The 21,651-nt window shown below is 40.7% G+C and overlaps 1 protein-coding gene across 4 annotated transcripts in view; it reads left to right on the top strand.

The window, feature by feature from the left end:
- TRAPPC12 (trafficking protein particle complex subunit 12) overlaps positions 1-19,386 on the top strand; it is a 141,163-nt gene extending 121,777 nt beyond the window's left edge. For all 4 annotated transcript variants that reach the window (XR_011647482.1, XM_012520619.3, XM_058287936.2 and 1 more), the window contains 4 exons: positions 387-485; positions 17,539-17,639; positions 18,604-18,691; positions 19,041-19,386. Coding sequence is in view for 3 of the 4 variants with exons in the window: in XM_012520619.3 (XP_012376073.3) it covers positions 387-485; positions 17,539-17,639; positions 18,604-18,691; positions 19,041-19,283 (531 nt within the window). In the remaining variant the exon portion in view is untranslated. The remainder of the gene's footprint in view (positions 1-386; positions 486-17,538; positions 17,640-18,603; positions 18,692-19,040) is intronic.
- Positions 19,387-21,651: the final 2,265 nt, after the last annotated feature.

The following is a 21,651-nucleotide window of genomic DNA, read 5'->3' as shown; positions in this document are numbered from 1 at the left end:
TTCACAAATTCATATTTAATAATTTTGTTAGGAAAGAAAGTTAGAAACACAATCCAGTTGAAATATTAATTGCTACTTAGAAGAAGGAAGCTGAAAGAATCCTGACCCAACTAAATGACCAGAAGCCACTCAGATGGCCTCTCAATGTTAGGAATAATTTTGCCCACTGTGGTTGCAACCAAAACTTAGAATCCTGGTGTGACATTGCTGTCAGGAGACACCTTTCCACTTACTCCAAGCTCAGGTGTCTTAGGCTGGATTTTCTGCTTTGCTGCCATCTCTTCGTGGGTGAGTTCGCACCTACTTGTTCTCTTCCGAATGTGTTAAAGCAAAACAGGGATTTTTTTTCATCTTTAAAATATACTTTTGGGTTTTTCTTCCCGTAGGATTATGTGCTTGCTGTGGCGGCATATCATTCAGTTATCAAATATTATCCAGAGCAAGAACCTCAGCTGCTGAGTGGAATTGGACGGATTTTCCTTCAGGTACCTATTATTACACTAAATAATTATACCGTTACCCTATTATCACTTTCAAGTGAGTTAAAGGGGGCAATAGTTTAAGAAGAAGTTAGACTTGACTATTAAGAGTTCTTCTCTTGAATAGACAATTATTTAGTTTTAGTTTTGTAAATATAAGAGATAACCCAGAAAATATTCCAAACTTCTGTGACCTTTAAAAACTTAGTTTTTTACAGTAATTCCCATTAGAATGTATCAAGTCCTGCTGCCTTTGATATGATTATGAAGCCAATTGCTAGATGTGAATTTGCATAGATTTTCAGCTGAGGCATACTGAAACCTGTTGTCATTAGAAAATTATTGACTAAACCATAAAGAATCTTATTTCAACTTAGCTGGTAATATATAACACTGATATTTTTATTGAAAGAGCACTTGAATCCATGTGTCCTAGCTAAAGGAAAATCCACATCTAAGCAGTGTTCTGAGTTAACTCAGAAAGCTAAGACCATTAAGGAAGTTGAAGCTAGAATATATTTTCCTGGAACATATGATGACAGGGAGGTCTTCAGGTATCAGGAGTCCCATTCCTCATTTCTCTCAATCACAAAGCCTTGATCCCACTCTTGCAGACTTAGGATATGATACCTTCTGTCCCAGCTCTCATCCTCCTCCAGCGCCTCTTCTAAGGGTTTCTAACTTGACATCCCAAAACTGAAGATGGGGAAAAGAAGAGTGAACAGCAGTTCATCACAATCAGGCATAAAAAATGGCATACACTGAACACTCACTTGTCATGCAGCAGGCGCTGTGCTCAGCCCTTTAATCTTAGGGGTCTTATTAGCCTGTCTTACCCAGAAGCAAACTGAGGCTTCCAAGTGGTCAAGGAACCTGCCCGAGATCTCACAGATAATGCCCGCCTGAAGTCGCATAGATACCGGTGGAGCAGGAAGCTGAACTAGGTCTCTCTGGTCCCAGGGCACACAGTTTTCTTAAATAATAGTATTTCTTTCCGCATGCACCAGCCCACCCCATCCCTCCAGCACCACCTGCACACTTCTCTGCATGCACACAGCACCACGCCTACTCACCAGAGGCGGCAATGCAAAGAGCAGGAGGGTGGGAGAAGGAAAACCAGACCAATTGAGACCGTCCTGTAATCACACCTGCAGGGCTCTCACTGTCTTCTCTTAGAGGTTTAAAGATAACATTCATTAAATAATACAGCATCTGTACTTAAATAATACAGTTCTTTTTCATTTTTATTTATTTTTTAACTGTATTGTTTTGAAAATATATAGATCACAAAAAATAAACAATACAGATTAAGAACGTGCTATAGAGTCGGAAACACCTGGATTTTTTCAAGTTGTGGTATCTTTAGAAAACTTCATACTATATGAATTAAAAAAATAAAATATTTGAAAGTTGAAAAAAGAAAAACGGAAGGAGGAAGGAAGAATGGGTGGGTGGATCCTGGGCAGCATCACCAGTATCAGCTGGCATCCGCCAGCTTCAGGTTCAGGTCCCAGGCAAAGCCTGAGGTACCGCAGCCTCTGCTCGTTCCATGTCCTCAGCCCACCTCGTGGGTTTCAACAGCGGGTTCCGGAGGCAGGGATTGAGAAGAGACACCCTGAGCGGAACTGCTGGCGATTCTGTGACCTCTTATTCACACTCACCCTCTATTTCTGTTCCTTCAGACCCCTGTCATCTTAGCGACCTCATTGCCTCCAGCCTCTCCTACCTTTAATTCATCCCACAGACTGCTGCCAGTTAGTCTTCATAAAGTCCAGCTCTATTCCTGTCGTCCCTGGTCAGAGACCTTTAATCTTTCACCATTACCTGTCGAATTTTAAGTCCACACCATGTAAGTTGGCACTCAGGGCCCTCAAAATTTGGCCCTAACTTATGATTTCCAGCCTAATCTTTTTTCACACTGTCCCCTCTTGTCCTCAGCACTTCTACCAAATGATTTGATATCCCGATCCCCAGATAGACACCAGACTTGGTTATAACTTTGTACTTGCCATTCCCTCTGCTTAGAACTCCTTTTCTTTTTTCTGCCTGTCTGAATCTTGCCCGTCCTTCAGGTCTCAACTAAAGGACCACCAGAAAGTTTCCTTGACCTGCTCATTCAATTCTTTCTCCTTAACTTCTTCCCAAAGACCTCTGGGGAATAAATGCCCAATGGTTCAGAACTGGGATTTGGGAATAAATCGGACTGAGGAAATTATGGCTCAGAGTAAATTATTTAATCCAGCTAAACTTCAGTTTCATCTGTAAAATGGTCATAATAGTAATATCTAGATGTCTTTGTGAAAATGAAATGAGCTAATTCAAGAAAAATAAGAGCCTAATCAATGTCATTTGTTGTATCTTTATATGTCCTGCCCTCCTAATAGACTTGAGAAATGAGATTGTTTCCTTTTTTTTTTTTCTTTTAAAGATTTATTTTTTATTTATTTCTCTCCCCTCCCCCCCACCCCATTTGTCTGCTCTGTGTCCATTCGCTGTGTGTTCTTCTGTGACTGCTTCTATCCTTATCAGCAGCACCAGGAATCTGTGTTTCTTTTTGTTGCATCATCTTGCTTTGTCAGCTCTCCGTGTGTGTGGTGCCACTCCTGGGCAGGCTGCACTTTCTTTCGCGCTGGGTGGCTCTCCTTACGGGGTGCACTCCTTTGCGTGGGGCTCCCCTACATGGGGGACACCCCTGAGTGGCACAGCACTCCTTGGGCGCATCATCACTGTGCACGGGCCAGCTCCACAAGGGTCAGGAGACCCGGGGTTTGAACCTTGGACTGCGTATGTGGTAGGCAGATGCCCTATCCATTGGGACAAGTCTGCTTCCCAGAGATTATATTTCATTCCTTTGTTTATATCACAAATCCTAGTGTTAGGGATAGGTTCCAAAGTCAGTTACAAAAGAAAAGATACTTATTAAAATCACCCTTACCTCTTACATACTTCGAGATTTTCAGCTCTGTATAATATTTAAGTACACTAAGGTCTGAGAACCTCAGAGCTAGTCAGTAAGATGGAAAAAAAGTAAAATCCATATGCAAATGTCTGCACATTCCAACTCATATGTGTTTAAGATAACTACGAAATCCTGAAGCATTCTTCCAAGTTTTATTCATTAATTTTTTTTTAATGTTTAAAGAAGCTTTAGATTACATAAATATTACATCAGAAATATAGAGGAGGGAAATGGATGTGACTCAAGTGATTGAGCTCTCACCTACCACATGGGAGATCCATGGTTCAGTTCTCAGTACTTCCTAAAGAAGACAGCAAGCTGAGCGACAGACAGGCACAGCAAGCTGACACAACAAGCTGACACAACAAGAGACACAAGAAGAAAAACATAATGAGAGAAACAACAAAGTAGGGAGCAGACGTTCCTAGTGCCTCTTAAAAAAGACAAGCTAGGCAAAGAGCTGACATGACGGGCAAGTGTGGCAAGCTGACGCAACAAGATGGCACAATGAGACACAGGAGGAAAAGCATAGTTAGAGACACAGCAAAGCAGGGAGCAGAAGTGGCTCAAATGATTAGGCACCTCCCTCCCACATCGGAGGTCCTGGGTTCGGTTCCCAGTGCCTCCTTAAGAAACAAAGAAGATGAACAGACAGCAAGGGGGTGGGGAGAAATATATAAATACAGTCTTTCAAATATATATATTGCAGATTCCCATATGTCCCTCCCACATTTTCTCTCATTAGCAAATTTTTCATTAGTGTGGTACATTTGTTAAAATTGATGAACAACAGGGGGAAAAACTTTTTGATGACACATATTGAAGCATTGCTGCTAACCACGGTCTTTAGTTTTCATTATGGTTTACAATCTGTCTCCCACAACTTTATAGGTTTTGACAAAATGTATAATGGCCTGTATCCATCATTGTAATGTCATGCAGGACAATTCCAATGTCCCCAAAATGCCCCCATGTTACACCCATTCTCTCTCCCTCCCCTTGGAACCTCAGTGGCCACTGCCTTTATATCAATGGGACAAGTTCTTCCATTGCTAGGATAATAAAAAGTCTACATTAGCCCATAGTTGCATTCACCCCTTATGTTTGTTCATTCCTCAATCCTGAGGATCTTAGGATGGAGATGTCCACTCCGTTTCTGATTGGAGGGGGGCCTTAGATCCCGTGGGGCAGATGGATGAAACTGTCTTGCCTGCAGCTGTAGATACTCTCTGTTTCTGGGGATGGGCCTTGTCAGTCATCTTCATTTTGTTAGTTGTCATGGGTGGGTCCAATGAACTGGTAAGTAAGTAGCTGTTGCAACTCTGCTGAGATTCAGGGCTCAGTCAGCAAATGAATACACCAAAGATATAAGTCTCTGGGACTCATCTTTCAGAGATTAAAAGATTTGTTTGATGGTATGAAGATTAAAAGAGATCGTGAAATTACCATAGGACGAAGCAGGGCAGGATGGGATTGGGATTAGATTCTAAAGGAAACTCTTAAAATAACTGTACATAAAATAGACTCCACTGTATTTTAAGAAACAAGAACTCAAATTGAACTAACCTTCCAAAAACCAGTACAAAGCTTAAAATTTAAAGGCACATAGCTTTAAATATGTACTTTAAAACTGAACAGTAACATGCAGTTATGCTTAGATCCTTGAAAGAAGCACCCCCAGATAAATTACTTTCAAAATACATACGGCTTTTCAGTTATCACAATATAATTCTCCCTTATCTAACTACCCCATAAATATATATGATATTTATAATTAAATAATCCTCTACAGAAGCTTAATTTGAGCCATTCTAAAATGACTTGACACGTGCAAAAACAAAGAAGTAATATATATGATGTATGTGTTTTGTGTGCTGTATTTTTAGAATATTAAAAGAATAAATTCTTAAGAAATCAATATATTGGTAATCATCTCTCAAGTGGCCAAATAATATTGAAAGTGTTAATAAACAATGTGTGAAACAGTTTTTGGTTGCAGATAACAGAATACACACTGGGGAGATGGGGTATAGCTCAGTGGTTGATCACCTGCTTTGTATAAACGAGGTCCCAGATTCATTCGCCAGTATCGCCTAAAAAAAGAAAAAGGAAAAAATAATAATAATATACACTGGCGAGTATAAGCAGAAAAAAAAGAGTTTATTGAAGAATAATCGTGCACAGAGGCTTTAGGAAGGCCAGGGAGTCAGATTCTTCTAAGACTAGGCCACTGGGAGAATGTTCCACCACATCACAGACCTGTCTAATTGGTTATAGTTAGGTGAATGCACCCTACCTGCAAGGGCTTCTGGGAATGCAAGTTTTCTGGTTTCTACCTTGAAAAGGCTGAAATCAGAAAAAGGGGGGCGGTGTGGGGAGGACAGAAATGGGAGCAGTGGGCCGGTCATAAGGATGAATGGCCATTGTAAATATTTCAACAATTGAAGTAACATAACTTAAAGCTAAATGAGCATGTCATAGGATTTATTTCATTTCCCTAAGATTAAAGTTTTTTGGTATTATGTGCATGGAAATGTAAAGGAGATATAGTATTTTCTACAATCTTGAACAATAGCTACAAACACAAGGTGAGTATTCATATTTATATTACTATTTTAAGGCTTCATATTTTAAGTCTCAGAGATGAAGTAGGTATTGAGTTAATGCTGAATTACAGGAAGAAAGTTAGGGAATGTACTCAGTGGAATGAGAAAGACTCAGCAAAGCATAAAGGCTAAAACTCCCATGTATTTAGGCCCATTTCTGCTTATCTTCTGAGATCACAAAGTTCAACAACTGTTGCATGGACAGTGGTCATTTCCTGTATCAGCCTGCTTGTGAAGAGGGCCAAAGAGAAGACTCCTTGAAAGTAAATGTACAGTTCTCCAAGAGCATACTGTTCCAGAAGAAAGCCAGTGTGTCTCCCCCTGCCAAATGATCCCAGCTAAGAAAGGCAATTATTTAAAGCCAGGCATCCCAGGGTATTGTTTTCCTGATTTGGATGTGTAATTCATGATGACATACACTGTCAGCCATACCCAGTTTTCTTGCCACATTCTCTCCTGCTCTGTTTCCTTCTTGTCTCCTTTCAATTTATAGTAGTCATTGCAGTGGTAAATCCTTCAGAAAATGAACAGACCACCCTGTACCTCTACTAGTGCTGTCATTAAATCAGATTTCAAGTCAATAATATAGAACAAATAAGGACTAAAACATTTTTAAGTGTTTAGGTCATCTTAAAATTGGCAAAAGAATAAGTTAAATGCCTTCTCCATTTACTTTCTTTTCTCTCTCTCTGAGCGTGTATGGGAGAATATGAAAAAGACATACGTACTCACAGAGATATTTATCTGAGTAATACCCACTTTCCCACCTTAGTTTGGGCATTGTCATTCAAACAAGAGCACTGAAAAGTAAACACTAACCAAAAAGGAATGACATTTTCCATTTTAATTCTTAAAAAAGGGATATAGAAAAGATGATTTTACTAAAACAAAATATGCAGAAGTCCATGAGGAAATATGATATAAAAGAGCCATAATAATGCTAGAGATGTATTGAGCCAAGTTAAGGTAAAGTAAACATGGACATGAAGTTTCTGGGTTATAATACACAGTGGGGTTTAGAATATTGTCACCGTACCTTCTCTGTATGTTTCAAATTCTTCAATGAATTCCATTTTAATTCTCTAGTACTAGGCCATTATGTGGTCTAAGGTCATTCTAGAGTGTTATGTGATCTATTATAAAATTAAGAGACTCACTCGTTCACCACACCAGTAATTGCTAGAGTAGAAAAGATACATTGGCAAGTAAGCCCACAGCCAGGGGGAGGCGGTGGAATCACCCGCTTAACACATTCAGCAGTCGCGGGCAGTCATCTGTTCAGCCCCTACTGGGCGCCAGCCACAAAAATGGATCAGATGTCATCCCTGCCCTGTAGGAACTCTCAGTTTAGAGGGAAAGTTCTTAATCTGGGTCTGTGAACCCCCAGAAACTGTCTCAAAATCTGGTGTGTCCATGTCAGTACATCGAGTTCTGAGGAATACAAATCCATAGTGCGCATCAGATTTTCAGTAGAGTTAGGAGCCCAAAGTGTCGAGAATGGCAGTGACAAAAGGCAGTGCCTTCTTCAGAAGCCCCTGAGGCCGCACCTCACCTGAGCTCCCCTCAGTGGTGGAGGCAGGTACCGAGGAGCAAGATGGACTTGCAGTCTCCTCAATCTTGGCTTTAACCCTCGTGGGTGACCCTTGGCAGGTCCTGTGACTTCTTGGGTGACACTTGGCAGGTCAGTTAACTTCTTGGAGCCTTCGTCTTCTAAACTGTAAAACAGGGATAATGACAACATTTTCCCAGAACTGTTGGGAAGAGTGATTAGAAGTGTAGTGCACTGGGTTCAAAGCATGGTGTGGGCGGCTGAATAATGGCCTGCCCAGATATCCAGCTCCGAATCCCTGGAACCTGTGAGCATTACCTTACGTGGCGAAAAGGACTTTGCAGATGGGGTTAAAGATCTTGGATGGGGAAATGATCCTGAGTTATTCGGGCGGCCCCTAAATATCTTCACAAGTGTCCTCATAAGAGTGAGGACAGAGGGAGATTTGACAACTGAGGCAAGAGGTCGGAGTGACGTGAGGAAGGGGCCAGGAGCCCAGGAATGCAGGTGGCCTCCAGAAGCTGGAAAAGGCGAGGAGGTGGATCCCCCCCTGGAGCCTCCGCGAGGACCCAGCCCTCCCAACACCTTGGGTTCAGTGTAACCCATCTCAGACTTCTGGCCTACGGAACTGTAAGAAAATAAACTTGTGTCGCCACGGGGGGCGGGGGGTAGTAGATACATTGGCAGATTTATAAATAAGAGAGCATGACAGATTGCCTCGCCTTGTATTTGGTCTCCTAATAAGAAACTTGGAATTTCAATCTTTCAAGATGTATTTTACTTTTGAAAAGCTATCCTAATTCTTTCCAAGAAATTCATAACATAATTCTGCTTACCAAGGGAAGAGTTGCCTATTCACTTTCTATGCTAGCCACATTACATGTGGAAAAATCTGACTTAAAAAATACAATACAATAAAGAATTTTATTTTAGATGTAATACCTTGATATAAAGAAATGAGTCAGTTTCTCACCTTTGCCCGGTTTCACAGGTCTGATTATCTTAAATCCACACACCCTGCCGTCTGTTAGCACACTCATGAACCAGGAAACATTCATTTGTTTAAAACTTGAATGCCTGGTTCTGATCATTCTTACATCCCTATGTATCTCTTCATCATGCAGAGCTTCCTTTAGAGCAACTGTGCCTTCTCTACAAAAAAGGAGATAGGGGTACGTGGTTAGCGGGAGAGAAAAGTCATGATAGAATAGGAATTTCTACTTCTGACAGGAAATCTATATTACAAACGAGATTTTGAGACATTTGTATTCCAGAGGAGTTTCTCACATAACCTAAATTAAAGAACTATGGAAGTAACCAGATCTTTAAGCTTATAAGAAGCATTTTATTCTAACTCTTTAAAGTTGTTTCTCTATGACTTAGAGTCAACCCCCTCAAAATCTTTTTAGAGTATAATTTTTTTACCTTGGAAAACTAAGAGAAAAATTACAAAAACTACATAGCCTAAAAAGCATTGTTTGGTCTTAAATGGCCATCACTTGCACCTGGGATGTAGCCTTTTGTGCTAGAATGAAAGGCCAAAATTGATACAGCTGTAACAAAGAGGCTGTGACTGTCCTTGAGGCTTCACCCACTTCCAGAGCAGGAAGTCTCCGGTATGGTGTATGAAAGCAAAGAAAGAGTGAGAACCAGTGATCCAACAAGAGAAAGCCCTAACTGCAGCAGGAATAACAGGAAGCTCAGGGTAAAAATAGTTATCTAAGACAACAAGGGCAAAAGCAGAAAATGAGGCAGAATCATTCAATTTTATAACTAGAAGGACTTCATGAAAATGAAGGGGACCTTTGACGGAACAATTGCAGTGGAATGCTGGAGGCAGCGGCCACGTTGCATTAATTGAGGGAAAATGGGTGGGTGAGACAGAGTAGACGGTGAAAACATGTGACTTTTTTTCTTTCTTCCCCTGCACCCACCCTGCTGTTTTTGCTGTCTGTGTCCATTTGCTGTGTGATCATCTATATCTATTTTTCTTTTTGTCTTCTCATCTTTCTCCTCCAGACTCAGAGAGTTTGGATCCTGGGGACCTCTGAAGTGGAGAGAGGTTCCCTGTCAATTATGCCATTTCAGTGCCCGGTCTCTGCTGCACTTCACCTTGACTCTGCCCTTCATCTCTCTTTTGTTGCGTCATCATCTTGCTGTGTGACTTACTTGCACCAGCACTGGCTCACCGGGCGGGCACTTGACTCGCCATGCAGGTATTCGCATGGGCACTCGGCTCACCACGTGAGCACTTGGCTCACCATGCAGGCACTTGTGTGGCCACTCAGCTTACCACGTGGGCACTCAGCTCGCTGCGCAGGCACTTGGCTCGCCATGTGGGTACGGGCTCGCCACGCGGGCACTCACACGGGCACTCAGCTCTCCTCGTGGCCACCCACACGGGCACTCAGCTCACAGTGTAGGCACTGGGTTCACCGCACGGGCACTTGGCTCGCCACATGGGCACTGGCTCGCTGCACAGGCACACTTTCTCTTCTTTTTTCACCAGGAAGCCCCAGGGATCAAACCCAGATCCTTCCATATGGTAGGCGGAGGAGGCCTTATCACTTGAGCCACGTCTGCTTCCCCAGGCTACTCTTTAAGACACTCAACTGAGATGAAAGAAAAGAAGGAAAGATCTTGTGTTTTAGGTGGCAGAGACTTGGACATATTTTGATGGGGGAACAGGCCAAGCAGAGAGGAAAAAGTTGAAAACAGAAATGCAAGTGATGAGTGATCAAAAAAGATCACTAAGGAGAAAAAAACAAATAGTGATTACCGTATGGTAGAACTGTAGGAATGAGAAGGGAATGGTTGGGAAAAAGGAGGAAGGAGAAGGATTACAAAGCGGCAGGAGGAAACTTGTGGGGGCGATGGAAATGTTCTCATCTTGACTGTGATGGTGGTTTTATGAGTGTAAACACAACTCAAAATTCATCAAATTGTACACTATAAATTTGGGCAGTTTATTGTATGTAAATCATACTTCAATAGAGCTGTTTTTAAAAAGAAAGGAAAAATTGGTGAGATTGAGTTGCGTGTATCGTTAAGGAAGAATTGCAGTGTCCCAAAGGTTGGTTGGGTTGGTGAGGAGGGCAGGAGGGGTAAAAACCAGGAATAAGCAAGAAAAGCATGGCACAGCACAAAAGTTCTTTATTTGGAACTCTTCTTGATTTTCAGCATTTTACTTCTGACTAGGATATACTTACTTTAAATAATTTAGAATTAGTTTTGTCTTAAAATTTGATATAAATCACTCCCTAATCCCAGATTAGAACTAAAAGTACTAAATTCTACTGTTGCATTTCTCCCTACTGTGTACTCCATAGAGTGTGCATATTTAGCTGTGAATGTTTAACCATATTTGTCAGAATTAAAGGAAACTTTTTTTTTAAAGAGTTTCGTAGTGGCATTTTCTTTAAAATCATCTTTTTCTTATTTGTTCACCTAATGTTTTTTGTATGTTTTTTTTAAAGATTTATTTTATTTACCCACCCCCTGCCATTGTTACACTGTTTGCTGTTGCTGTCTGCACTCTATGTGTATTTGCTGTGTGCTTTCTGTGTCTGCTTATCTTCTCTTTTTGAGACACAGGGACCTCCCGCTTAGGAGAGAGGCACTCAATTGCTTGAGCCTCCACTCCCTGCTTTGTTGTGTTTCTCATTGTGTTTCCTTTTTTGTGTCTCCTTGTTGCATCATCTTGTTGCGTCAGCTCGCCATGCCAGCCCATCGCACCAGCTCACTGTCTTGCTGGTCTTCTCCAGGAGGCACCAGGAACCGAACCCAGGACCTCCCATGTGGTAGAAAGAAGCCCAATCGCTTGAGCCACATCTGCTTCCCTCACCAAATGTTTTTGCAAACAATTTTGTTTATCCCTGGGAAGAATACTGATAAACATTTGACATAATTCCAGTCCTCAAGGACCCTACATGGATCCTACCCTCTGTTTAGGGAAGTAAAGGCGTATAAGCAAATAATGAATATGGAGGTGGATTTTTATACAAAAGATACAAAACACTTCAAATGCAGAGGAGCACCATCACTTCTGTATGGGATGATCAAGGACTAACAGAACGGATGGCTTCAAAATCACAGAATTAGACTTGGAAGGATCACAGACATGAGGGTGGAAATGTGAAAATGAGAGATGAAGTAGAGATGTGAGACATGGAATGTCCCATATTCTGGCTTTCTCTGTTTGTTTCTTTGTGAAATTGCTTTATTCCTTTTTCCCAGTATTTCCAGTAAATGGAAGATTATTAAGATTCATTTTCAATATTTTTGGCCAAAAAAAAAAGAAGGAAAAACTTTATTTGTAAGACTGTATGCTTCAGATTACATCATATAAGAATGTACACTAATATATGATCATCCAAGAAACCTGGGTTCTTATCCCAAACCTGCCCACGGAAGTGCTGATTGGAAGATAAATGGATACATGACTTGATTTTCCAGGGCGTTAGTTAACTCCATCTGTAAAATGGGGGTAGGACAAAGGTATATTCCATTTAGCTCTAAAATCTGTGATTGTTCTGCCGTAGAGAAATTATCTAATCCTTTCATTGTATAGATAAGGCAGGTGCTACCCAAAGAATCTTTGAAAATTTTAGTGATTTGCCTAACGTCACCTTGTTTAATAGTTGTATGGCCTTGTATGTGTCACTTAACCTCTCTGCACCTTAGTTCCTTCGTTAATAAAATGGAAATGGTTTATTCTTGTATAGTTCTTAGGAAAATGGTCCAACGGTACAAAATTGCATCCCTATTTTCCTACATGATTATGATTCTACATATTTAGCAGCGAGTTGAAAATGTGCAACTATAGCTTGAGAGAAAGCTAACACTGGAGAGTTAAGTGTAGAAGCCTTCTGCATGGATGTACAGACACGGCGTTTTATTATTGTGATGTTCGCTGTATTGCAATGGTCGTTAACTGAAACCACAATACATCCGAAGTAGGAAGAAAATACCTATAGTCTAATTTTTTTATTTATGCCCTCCCTTAGTTTCCAGGTGTCTGTTGTACAGAGAGAAGCAAATGAACGAGGGAACGAAAAGAAAGAGCCATGATTAGAGACGTAGAACCATCTAGTTTTATATTTACAAAGTTAGAGGAGTTGGTGAAGGAGACCTCAAAGGAGAAAATGGTAAAAGAGAAACTAGGATATTGTGTACTAGATTACATTTTTCTTTTTTATTATTATTTTAAGTCCATTAATCAGGGAGGGTTTGCCCATTTGGACTGTATCAGTTTTTCTGATCCATTTTTTAATATGAAAATATTTTATATACAAACACCTATAAAAATTTTGCACTAAATCATTTTCCCAAATCAATTTCAGTTCTATACATCTGACTAAAGTAAATATGAAAAGAAATGGGATTTTTGGCTGACCACAAATATTAATATAAGCTAATAACCTAATTTGGCTGTTAAAATGCTCATGCTATTCTTGGCCATATTTAAAATAATCTGATGCTCATATCACAGGGAAAAAAATAGTTCTCGCTGTCCTTTTCAATGAACAGCTTACAACTACAGTATAGCATGGAGTTTTCAGAACATTTTTAAATGATCATTGACAATCTATGATGACTTCAGGGCAACTAAGATGGTAAAGTATCCAAAAGCTATGACATAGGAAAAACAGTTGAAAGGGCTGAGAATTTCAACTTTCTTCACGCATCTGAAAGGCTGTCATATGGCAAAGAAAATGTATTAGCCAAGAAAGGATCAACTGTGCTGTGGTAACATCATCCAAGAATCTCAGTGTCTTTTTTTTTTTTTTTTAAGATTTATTCATTTATTTATTTCCCCCCGCCATTCTCCTCCATCCACCCTGCTGCTTTTGCTGTCTGTGTTGTCTTCTTTTCTCGTTTTCTCTCAACTAGAATTTACCGGGATTGGATCCTGGAAAACTCTGATGGAGAGAAAGGTTCCCTGTCAATTGCGCCACCTCAGATCCTGGTTTCTGCTATGCTTCACCTTGACTCTCCCTTTGTCTCTCTTTTGATGCATCATCTTGCTGTGTGACTCACTTGCGTGGATCACTGGCTCACCACACGGGCCCTCAAGCAGGCACTGGCTTACCATGCGGGCACTCACTCAGACACTGACTTGCCACACGGGCATGCTTTCTCTTCTTCTTTTTCACCAGGAGGCCCCAGGGATCGAACCCAGGTCCTCCCATATGATAGGCGGAAGCCCTACCACTTGAGCCACATCCGCTTCCCTCAGTGTCTTTTTTTTTGGTCTTTCTTTAGGAGGTACCAGGGATTGAACCTGGGACCTCGTACATGGGAAGCAGATGCTCAACTACTGAGCATCACGCTCTCCCTGAATCTCAGTGTCCTGACATGGAAAACTTTTTCTCTTGCCCATGCAAAGTCCACCATGGGTCCAGCAGCTTTTGTAGGGCATCACTTTCCAAGTGGTAATTGAGGGGGGTAATTGAGCTGCTTCCCTCTTGTAGCTACACCATGGGGAACATGTGGCTTCTGGGTTGTGCAAGGTGGGGCGGAGAAGACTCATAGCACCTGTTTGTTGGCCAGAATTGGTCCCATGGCACCACCTACCTGCAAAGTGCTGGAAAGTCTTTGTTTCAGGAAGAAAGGGAGAATCAGATAGCATTTTCAGCATCTGCCACAGCAAGTACACTTACGATGTGATGTTGGAACCAGCATGGTGGAGTTCCAGGAATGCATGTTTCCCTAGATTTTTACATTAATAATTATAGTTGAAGTTAGTCCACGGGCTTGTGTGTGAGCCATGTGCATGATCCTCTCGAAAGCATTTGGTCACAGTTTGCTATTTGTCCTTAAGAATAAGTTCTTTCTGTGTTCTCTGGAAAATTCTGAATCGTTTAGAATTACCTGTTCTGTGTAGGTTTGACTAATCCACCTGAAAAAATGCTTACACCAGGTACTTTGGGTCTATAGTTAATGACTGGTAATTTATTATTGTTATTAATCAGCTTTAGTGGTATGTATCTGAGATTTTCTTTCTATTTCCAGGATCAATTTTGGTAATTTAGAGTTTTCTAGAATATCACCTATGTGATCCATACCTTCACATTTATTTGCATAGAGTTTTGTAAAATACAGTCTTCAATGGTAATTATTTTAATTTCCTTTGCATCTAGTTACTTCTTTTTCATTTCTAATTTTGTTTATGCTTTCTTTTCTTGATAAGTTTATCTACTTATTTGTTGTTTTTTCAGATAACTAGCTTTTTAATTGGTTTCTGGATATTCTGCTATGCTTTTAATTGCCATTTTATATTGTTTAATTGTTTAAGCTACCTCCTATTCATAGAAAATTGGTAGAATTTTAAATCCTGATTCATTTTAATAATTATGAAAATATAAACTTATTTTCTAATCACAGGAAAATCAGTAGGTGGCAAAGAATATACAAAGATTTGTCTGTAATGTTTAATTAAAGTCTTGCATGAGTTTTGTAAGTCCATATAGTATAGATTGTCAACACCCTGGCCTGAGGCTTAGACCAGCTTTTGAGTCCTAGTCTGTTACATCTTAGTTGTGCAACCTAAGAAAATTGCTTAACCTTGCTAAGCCTCATTATTTTTTTCATCTAGAAAATGAAAACAGATGATAATATCTACATCACAGGGTTGTTATAACAGCTAAATGAGACGTGTTTGAAGCACTTAGCACAGTATCTGGCACATATTAAGTACTTGATAAATCATTTTTATTAGCTATAACAATCTTCAGGTCAACAGGAAGCCCTGTCTACTATAGACTTATTTTTATTCTAGCAATGGAAGAACTTTTAGCATGGATGTGGAGGCAGTAGCCACTGGACGTTCTGAGGGGATGGAGAGGGAAAAACAGGTGTAATATGGGGACATTTTCAGGACTTGAGTATTCTCCTGAATGACATTGCAGTGACAGATGAAGGCCATTATATATCTTGTCATAACCTACAAAATTGTGTGTAAACTATAGTCAGTGCTTAATGGTAATGCTCCAAAATGTATCCATCATTTGTAACAAACGGACCACACTAATGTGAAGGATGTTGTTAATGTGGGAAAATGTGGAAGGGGTAGGGAGCGGGGCATATGGGAATCTCCTGTTTTTTTATGTAACATTTATGTAATCTATCTTATTTTTAAAAATTAAAAAGTATTTTAAAAAGAGAAAAACAGGAAACACTGCCCTCTTAAAATAGATTTTAGTTAAAATAAGCACAGGAAATTCAGATGTTCAGACTTAGGGCCATGTCATTGAACCCACACTGACCTTAGTTTCTTCTTAGTCAGTAAGTAAAAACTGTCATAGAAGACTTCAAACTGCTTTACAACTCTGTAGTAGAAGAAGGGAAGCAATGGGTACATGCCATTCTGTTTTCTTGTGTGTTTGTTGTTACTTGTGTGTTTTGTTTTGTTTTGCTTTGTTCCCCTCTAATGTGGTATGTTCTTTTGGGGGGTAGTGTCAAGAACTGTGAAGGAGATTTTATCTTACTTTGAAGCTAACAGGTGAGCTGCCAGTTTCATGGATACTGGCAAAAGACATGCGATTCCTGGGTCTGCAACTAAAGACTTTTAATACTCACAGCAATAGCAGTATAACCAGATGAGCGTTAATTTTTTCACCAAACACCAAGCCCCAATCTCCTCAGGGTAATGTGAAGAGGCCCAGATGATACCTGCAGTGAGTTGCATTGCCAGCGTCATCCTAAGCTTAGGACACCCACATCTTACGTAATAGGCAGTACATATGCCTGCCCTTTCCTCCCAAGGGAGACATCACCTCTGTACACAAGGCTGTTTACTATACTAACATCCTTGAAATGCTAGGCCATTGTACTGGTCTAGAATAAAAGATAGACTGTGCCTCTGCTTGTAAGACCTACAGAAATGGGAGAGATCCAGGGAGAACTCTATCCCAACAAGTTGTTTTCAGATTTCAGTGGGATCTGTTTTAAGTGACTGGCAGATGCTGACAATGAAAGGGTAATTAAATTAGTACTATTCAGCTATTGCTCCCCTCAGTGCTCCTCTACTTAGAATATAAAGAGCACAAATTCAAGTTGTTTTATTATCATGAAATTACATCAAAAAAGACAGTATTTTTTAGATTTTGTGTTATTGTTGAATTGAGTATGCTATACCAGAGTACTGTTTCTTTAGACTATCCCCTGCAACACAAAGGACATTTGTTTTTCATCTTATCTGTATGTATAAGCTTTTCCTTATAACATTTTTATTTTTTCATATATTTATTATAAACCTTAGAACACTGTTGTCCTTATGCTTTTGAAGGCAAAAGGAAGCATGAAGCTCCCTTGAATAAAACCAAGCTGTGGTTCTCCAGTGATAGCCATGTAGAGAAATATCAAGCAGTCAGGTGTCAGGGCTGGGAGATTCACTCCCCACATTCTCCCTCTGTGCCAACCTTAGTGATCTAGGCTTTATTTTATTCAGGGAACTGATAGGTTTGATAGTAGGATTTTTTTTTACAGTAGAATTCTGTATTATTATGGCAAAATATGACTTTGAAGTTTGCAAATTTGGCAGTTCTTATTTTACTGGTCACAGATAACCCATAAAATTAATTTGGGACTCACCATATAATTTTTAAAATTTAAATATTTTATTTATTTATTAGACATTCATTTTATTTTTATTTTACTTAATGCTATCCCAGTATTTACTTCAAAGGGTGCAGGTTACTGACCTGTAAGATTTTTTAATGAGGCAATGCTTTAATAACTTAATTTCTGAACTGTAGAATGTTGACACTCCACTGTATCTTTAAATGTCACTTGCTTTTTACAAAAAGTAATGATTAGCAAATGGTTACTGAAGGACATAAATATCTTCAGATTCTAATAAGGTATTAGTGAACTATATATGTGGATGTTGATTTAATATGTCTTCTAATTCATCAGCCTAATTGACTAATTTTGTCAAAGCAGATTGGAGACATAAAAACAGCAGAAAAATATTTTCAAGATGTTGAGAAAGTAACACAGAAATTGGATGGACTACAGGGAAAAATAATGGTTTTGATGAACAGGTTTGTATTTTAAAACTAAATATGTTTTTCTCAGATTTCCTAAAAGAGTTTAAACTATATGAACTGACAAGTAAATCCTCAAGAGAAAATGTCCCTTTTCATACTTCTTCCTGTCCTGTATCTCTCAGAACTGAGACTGAATAAATCATAGACCCAAGAGGTAGAGTGGTGTTTCCTTGAATTGCCATGATGTTCTATACTGATTTTAAGATTTTTTTTTCCCCTCATTCTTCAAACTACTTCTGTTGTCCCCATTATCAGCGTAATTTTGCCTAGATGGCCATGATGTGGACCATTGACCATGGGGTGCAGAGATGCCCAGAGATGTACTTACCAGGTGCAATGGATGTGTCATGATGATGGGAGTGAGGGTTGCTGGGGGGGGGAGTGGTAGGGGGGGATGGTAGGGTTGAATGGGACCTCATATTTTTTTAATGTAATATTTTTACAAAATCAATTAAAAAAAAAACAAAAATTTTGCCTAGATGTTTACTGTCTCTAGCAGAGCAGCCATTTTGAGTTCATATGTCTCTGTGTTCTATGATCGGCTTTTATGAGTAAAACAGTCCGTTCTAATGTGTAGTTCTGTGTGAGTATGTGTGTATTAAGATGAAGCCTGTGCCCAGTACAATGCTTACACATAAAAACAGAAAATAAAGATGAAGCAGGTATCAGGTTTTATAGCAGGAAATAATTTTAGGTGAAGTTACTATGTCTAAATTAATAAAAGTTAGGCATACTTTAATGCGCTAGCCAGAATGTATGATATGGTTCAATCAACTAAATGTCACCACCTCCATCTGGAAAGCATTAACACCCAGACTACTCAGAATTACACTTGGAAGAGCAAATGTCAAATGTTCAGATCTTTGCAATTTTTTAAGCCACCCTGTCAGTTTTGTTGGTATGCACTAGCATCTTGACTTTTCCTGGTTAACTGCTTTATATGTCACTTATACTACAGAGCTTTCCTTCACCTCGGTCAGAATAACTTTGCAGAAGCACACAAATTCTTCACAGAAATTTTAAGGATTGAACCAACAAATGCAGTGGTAAGATACCCAAGCAGAAACACATTCGGTAGCCCTGGGGTCCTCCGCCTTGTGCATTTCACAGAGATTCTAGAAAGTACACTAAAACAAAATACAGTGTCACCTGCTGGCCTTCTGCAGGTCCACCGGCCTCAGACAGTTGTAGCGGTTGTTGGGGGGAGGATTTCCAAGCAGCGGGCCTGTGTCACCTCCACACAGCCGTCCTCACCCCACAGAGAACAGCAGTCCTGAAGCTTTGGGCCCAGGACTCAATTCGGGAATAAGCAAACCTGGTTCTAAACTGGCTGCAGGTGACGTCTTTCTAATAGTCAGCGTGTCCTAATTCTGCTCCGGTGCTCCTGTCCTCTAGGCAATCAACAACGCGGCCGTGTGTCTGCTCTATCTGGGGAAACTGAAAGATTCCCTCCGGCAGCTGGAAGCCATGGTGCAGCAGGACCCACGGCACTACCTGCACGAGAGCGTGCTCTTCAACCTGACCACCATGTATGAGCTGGAGTCGTCCCGGAGCATGCAGAAGAAGCAGTCCCTGCTGGAGGCGGTGGCCGGCAAAGAAGGGGACAGCTTTAACACGCAGTGTCTCAAGTTAGCATAGAGCATCCCACTGTGCGAATGTGGAGGGGGTTTGTGTACTGTATATATCGGAGCTAATATATTAATGTGACTCTAGTTCAATAAACTATCACTGCTGTTGGGAAGAGTGTCTTCTTGATCATGAGCCACAGCCCAGGCTTAGACTGTGCTGGCAGCTTGTTGAACTTCAGCCAGCTTAATCCCTGCAGCTCTGCCACTGTTTATGAATAAAAGGGAGTAAACAGACTATTAGAATAGTGTTCGTAGCTAGAGAAAATCCATATTATGCATTGGATCCCTTTTGTTTATTCTTGGAAGCCAACCTGCTTCATTTATTAATTTCTGAATATCTTCTGAGAAAAGCTGAAATATATAATAAAGCATTCTCACTGTAGCCTAAATGTTCTAGAAGGTTTATAAATAATGGAAGAGGAATATCAAGCATAGATTGCCATTCATCTTCTCCCTTTCATTTCCTCCTCCCCCACCCCAAAACTAAGTGCATCAATTTTATCCATCTGATTCTTTTTCAGTCTTATGCTGAAAACCTTGGACAAGCCTTGCGGTGGGTGACAGAATCCATCATTATTTCAGCTGTATTTTATAGATGATACAAGGAGAAGAGCAATGGTTGCATTTAAGGGGAGTGAGTAGAACAAAGGAACTCAGTGTGTAATAAAACAAAGGGACAGTATATTTGAAGTATATATCAGCAGGTGGATTAGGAGGTATTTTTAACCCATACACATTTAGGTATTCTTTTATGCCTGTCAGTACATTTGCTTTCATATTTACATAATCATGCCCTGCTTTGAAAAAAGCTAAAGTACCTGAAAATTTCTTCCCTTTGCTAAAGAACTTCTGGCAAGGGTCCCTTAAATATCTAGCTCTTCTAATACATTTTAAAATATCATTCATTTTAGAGACTCTGTGATATGAACATCTGTTGCGTAAAGCAAAGCAAAACTATATTTCTATTCGTTTTTGTAATAAAGCAAAAAACACACAAATATAGCATCTAACAGGCTGTCTCAATGCATTTGTTGGAAAAGAGATTAATTACATACGAAAATATTAGAAAAGCAGATGAGAGAGCCAAAAAGACAGTTTTAGAACGAAGAGGTTTTAAACTCTTTCTCTTCAAGAAGATAGAAAAATAAAACCAACTTTTATTTTTAAAAAGCCCCCAAATCTGATGATGTCATTTGAAGCCCTTCACCTTGAGGGTTTTCCTTCAAATCTGGCTGCAGGGGATGAGAGATGGAGGCTTTTCCCTCTGGCTGAAACCTGGAACCAAATTGTGGAAAGAGACAGGCTGTCCTGTGGGGATTTGAAATGGATTATAGAAACTGTCATTTCTAGGTCACTGGTGCAAAACAGTCCCAGGTCAGTTGTGCATAAAAGCAGATAACACTGCACCATCGCCCACTAGACAGAAAGCCAGCCCAATTAGCAGTAGGAACCTGCGGTCCCTATTAAATTGGCCTTTGCGTCCCACTCACCCCCAGTTGCTGCTGTCGGCCTGATGTTGAGAACGGCCAGGAGGCGGGGCACGGAGGGCAGAGGTGCCCTCGCCTTGACCTGCCTCAGGAGGTCGCAGTGGGCTGAGGTTGAACTTACAGGCGGTGACGGCACTGTCACCTCATTTCTTACTTGGATTCTTCGGCAAGTTCTTAAAGACATTCGCTGAGAATGTCTACGATGTCTGGGGTCATAACTGTAATTTGTCGAGTTTACACTCGGTTTCTTCTTTTTTCAGAAGGTACCAGGGATTGAACCCGGGACCTCGTTCGTGGGGAGCAGGCGCTCAACCACTGAGCTACCCCCGCTCCCATACACGCGGTTTTCTTTTATCTTAAAAATAAAATACACCCCCTAAATCTCCCAAGTGTCAAGTACAGTGAAGCGTTAACTATCAAGGAGCTTGCCTTTTATACATCCCAGGTAGAAAATGAGAAACCTCATTAGGTTGCTACTGGGCTAAATACTGCTTGAATGCCTACTCTTTAAAGCACAGCCGGGAATTCAAAAGCCAGTAAACGTCAAGAGCCGTCCTTTCTGGAAAGACCGATGTGTGGCGGGCATTGATGTGCTCCGCGCAGGCTGCCTCTGACCGTCACCCAGGAAGCACCCGCCCTCCGCTGCGAGCCGCCACCTCACTTAACCACCCGGGCCCTCAGGAGCCGCGGCCCGCGCCCGGGGGCGTGCAGGAGCCTGGCCTCCTCACGCTTCACACGCTGCTTCGACTAAGCGCTCCCTGGGCCCCTGGGCCCCTGGGTCCCTGGGTCCCTGCGTCCCTGGGTCCCTGGGTCCCTGGGCAAGGGCCTGCTTGTTCCTCGGGCACTGCATTCCTCAACCCGCAGGCTCTTCAGAACTGCCACCTGGTTAGC

The sequence above is a fragment of the Dasypus novemcinctus genome, chromosome 25, assembly GCF_030445035.2.
Source record: "Dasypus novemcinctus isolate mDasNov1 chromosome 25, mDasNov1.1.hap2, whole genome shotgun sequence".
Classification (NCBI taxonomy): Eukaryota; Metazoa; Chordata; class Mammalia; order Cingulata; family Dasypodidae; genus Dasypus; species Dasypus novemcinctus.
This window is presented reverse-complemented; position numbering and strand designations above follow the sequence as displayed.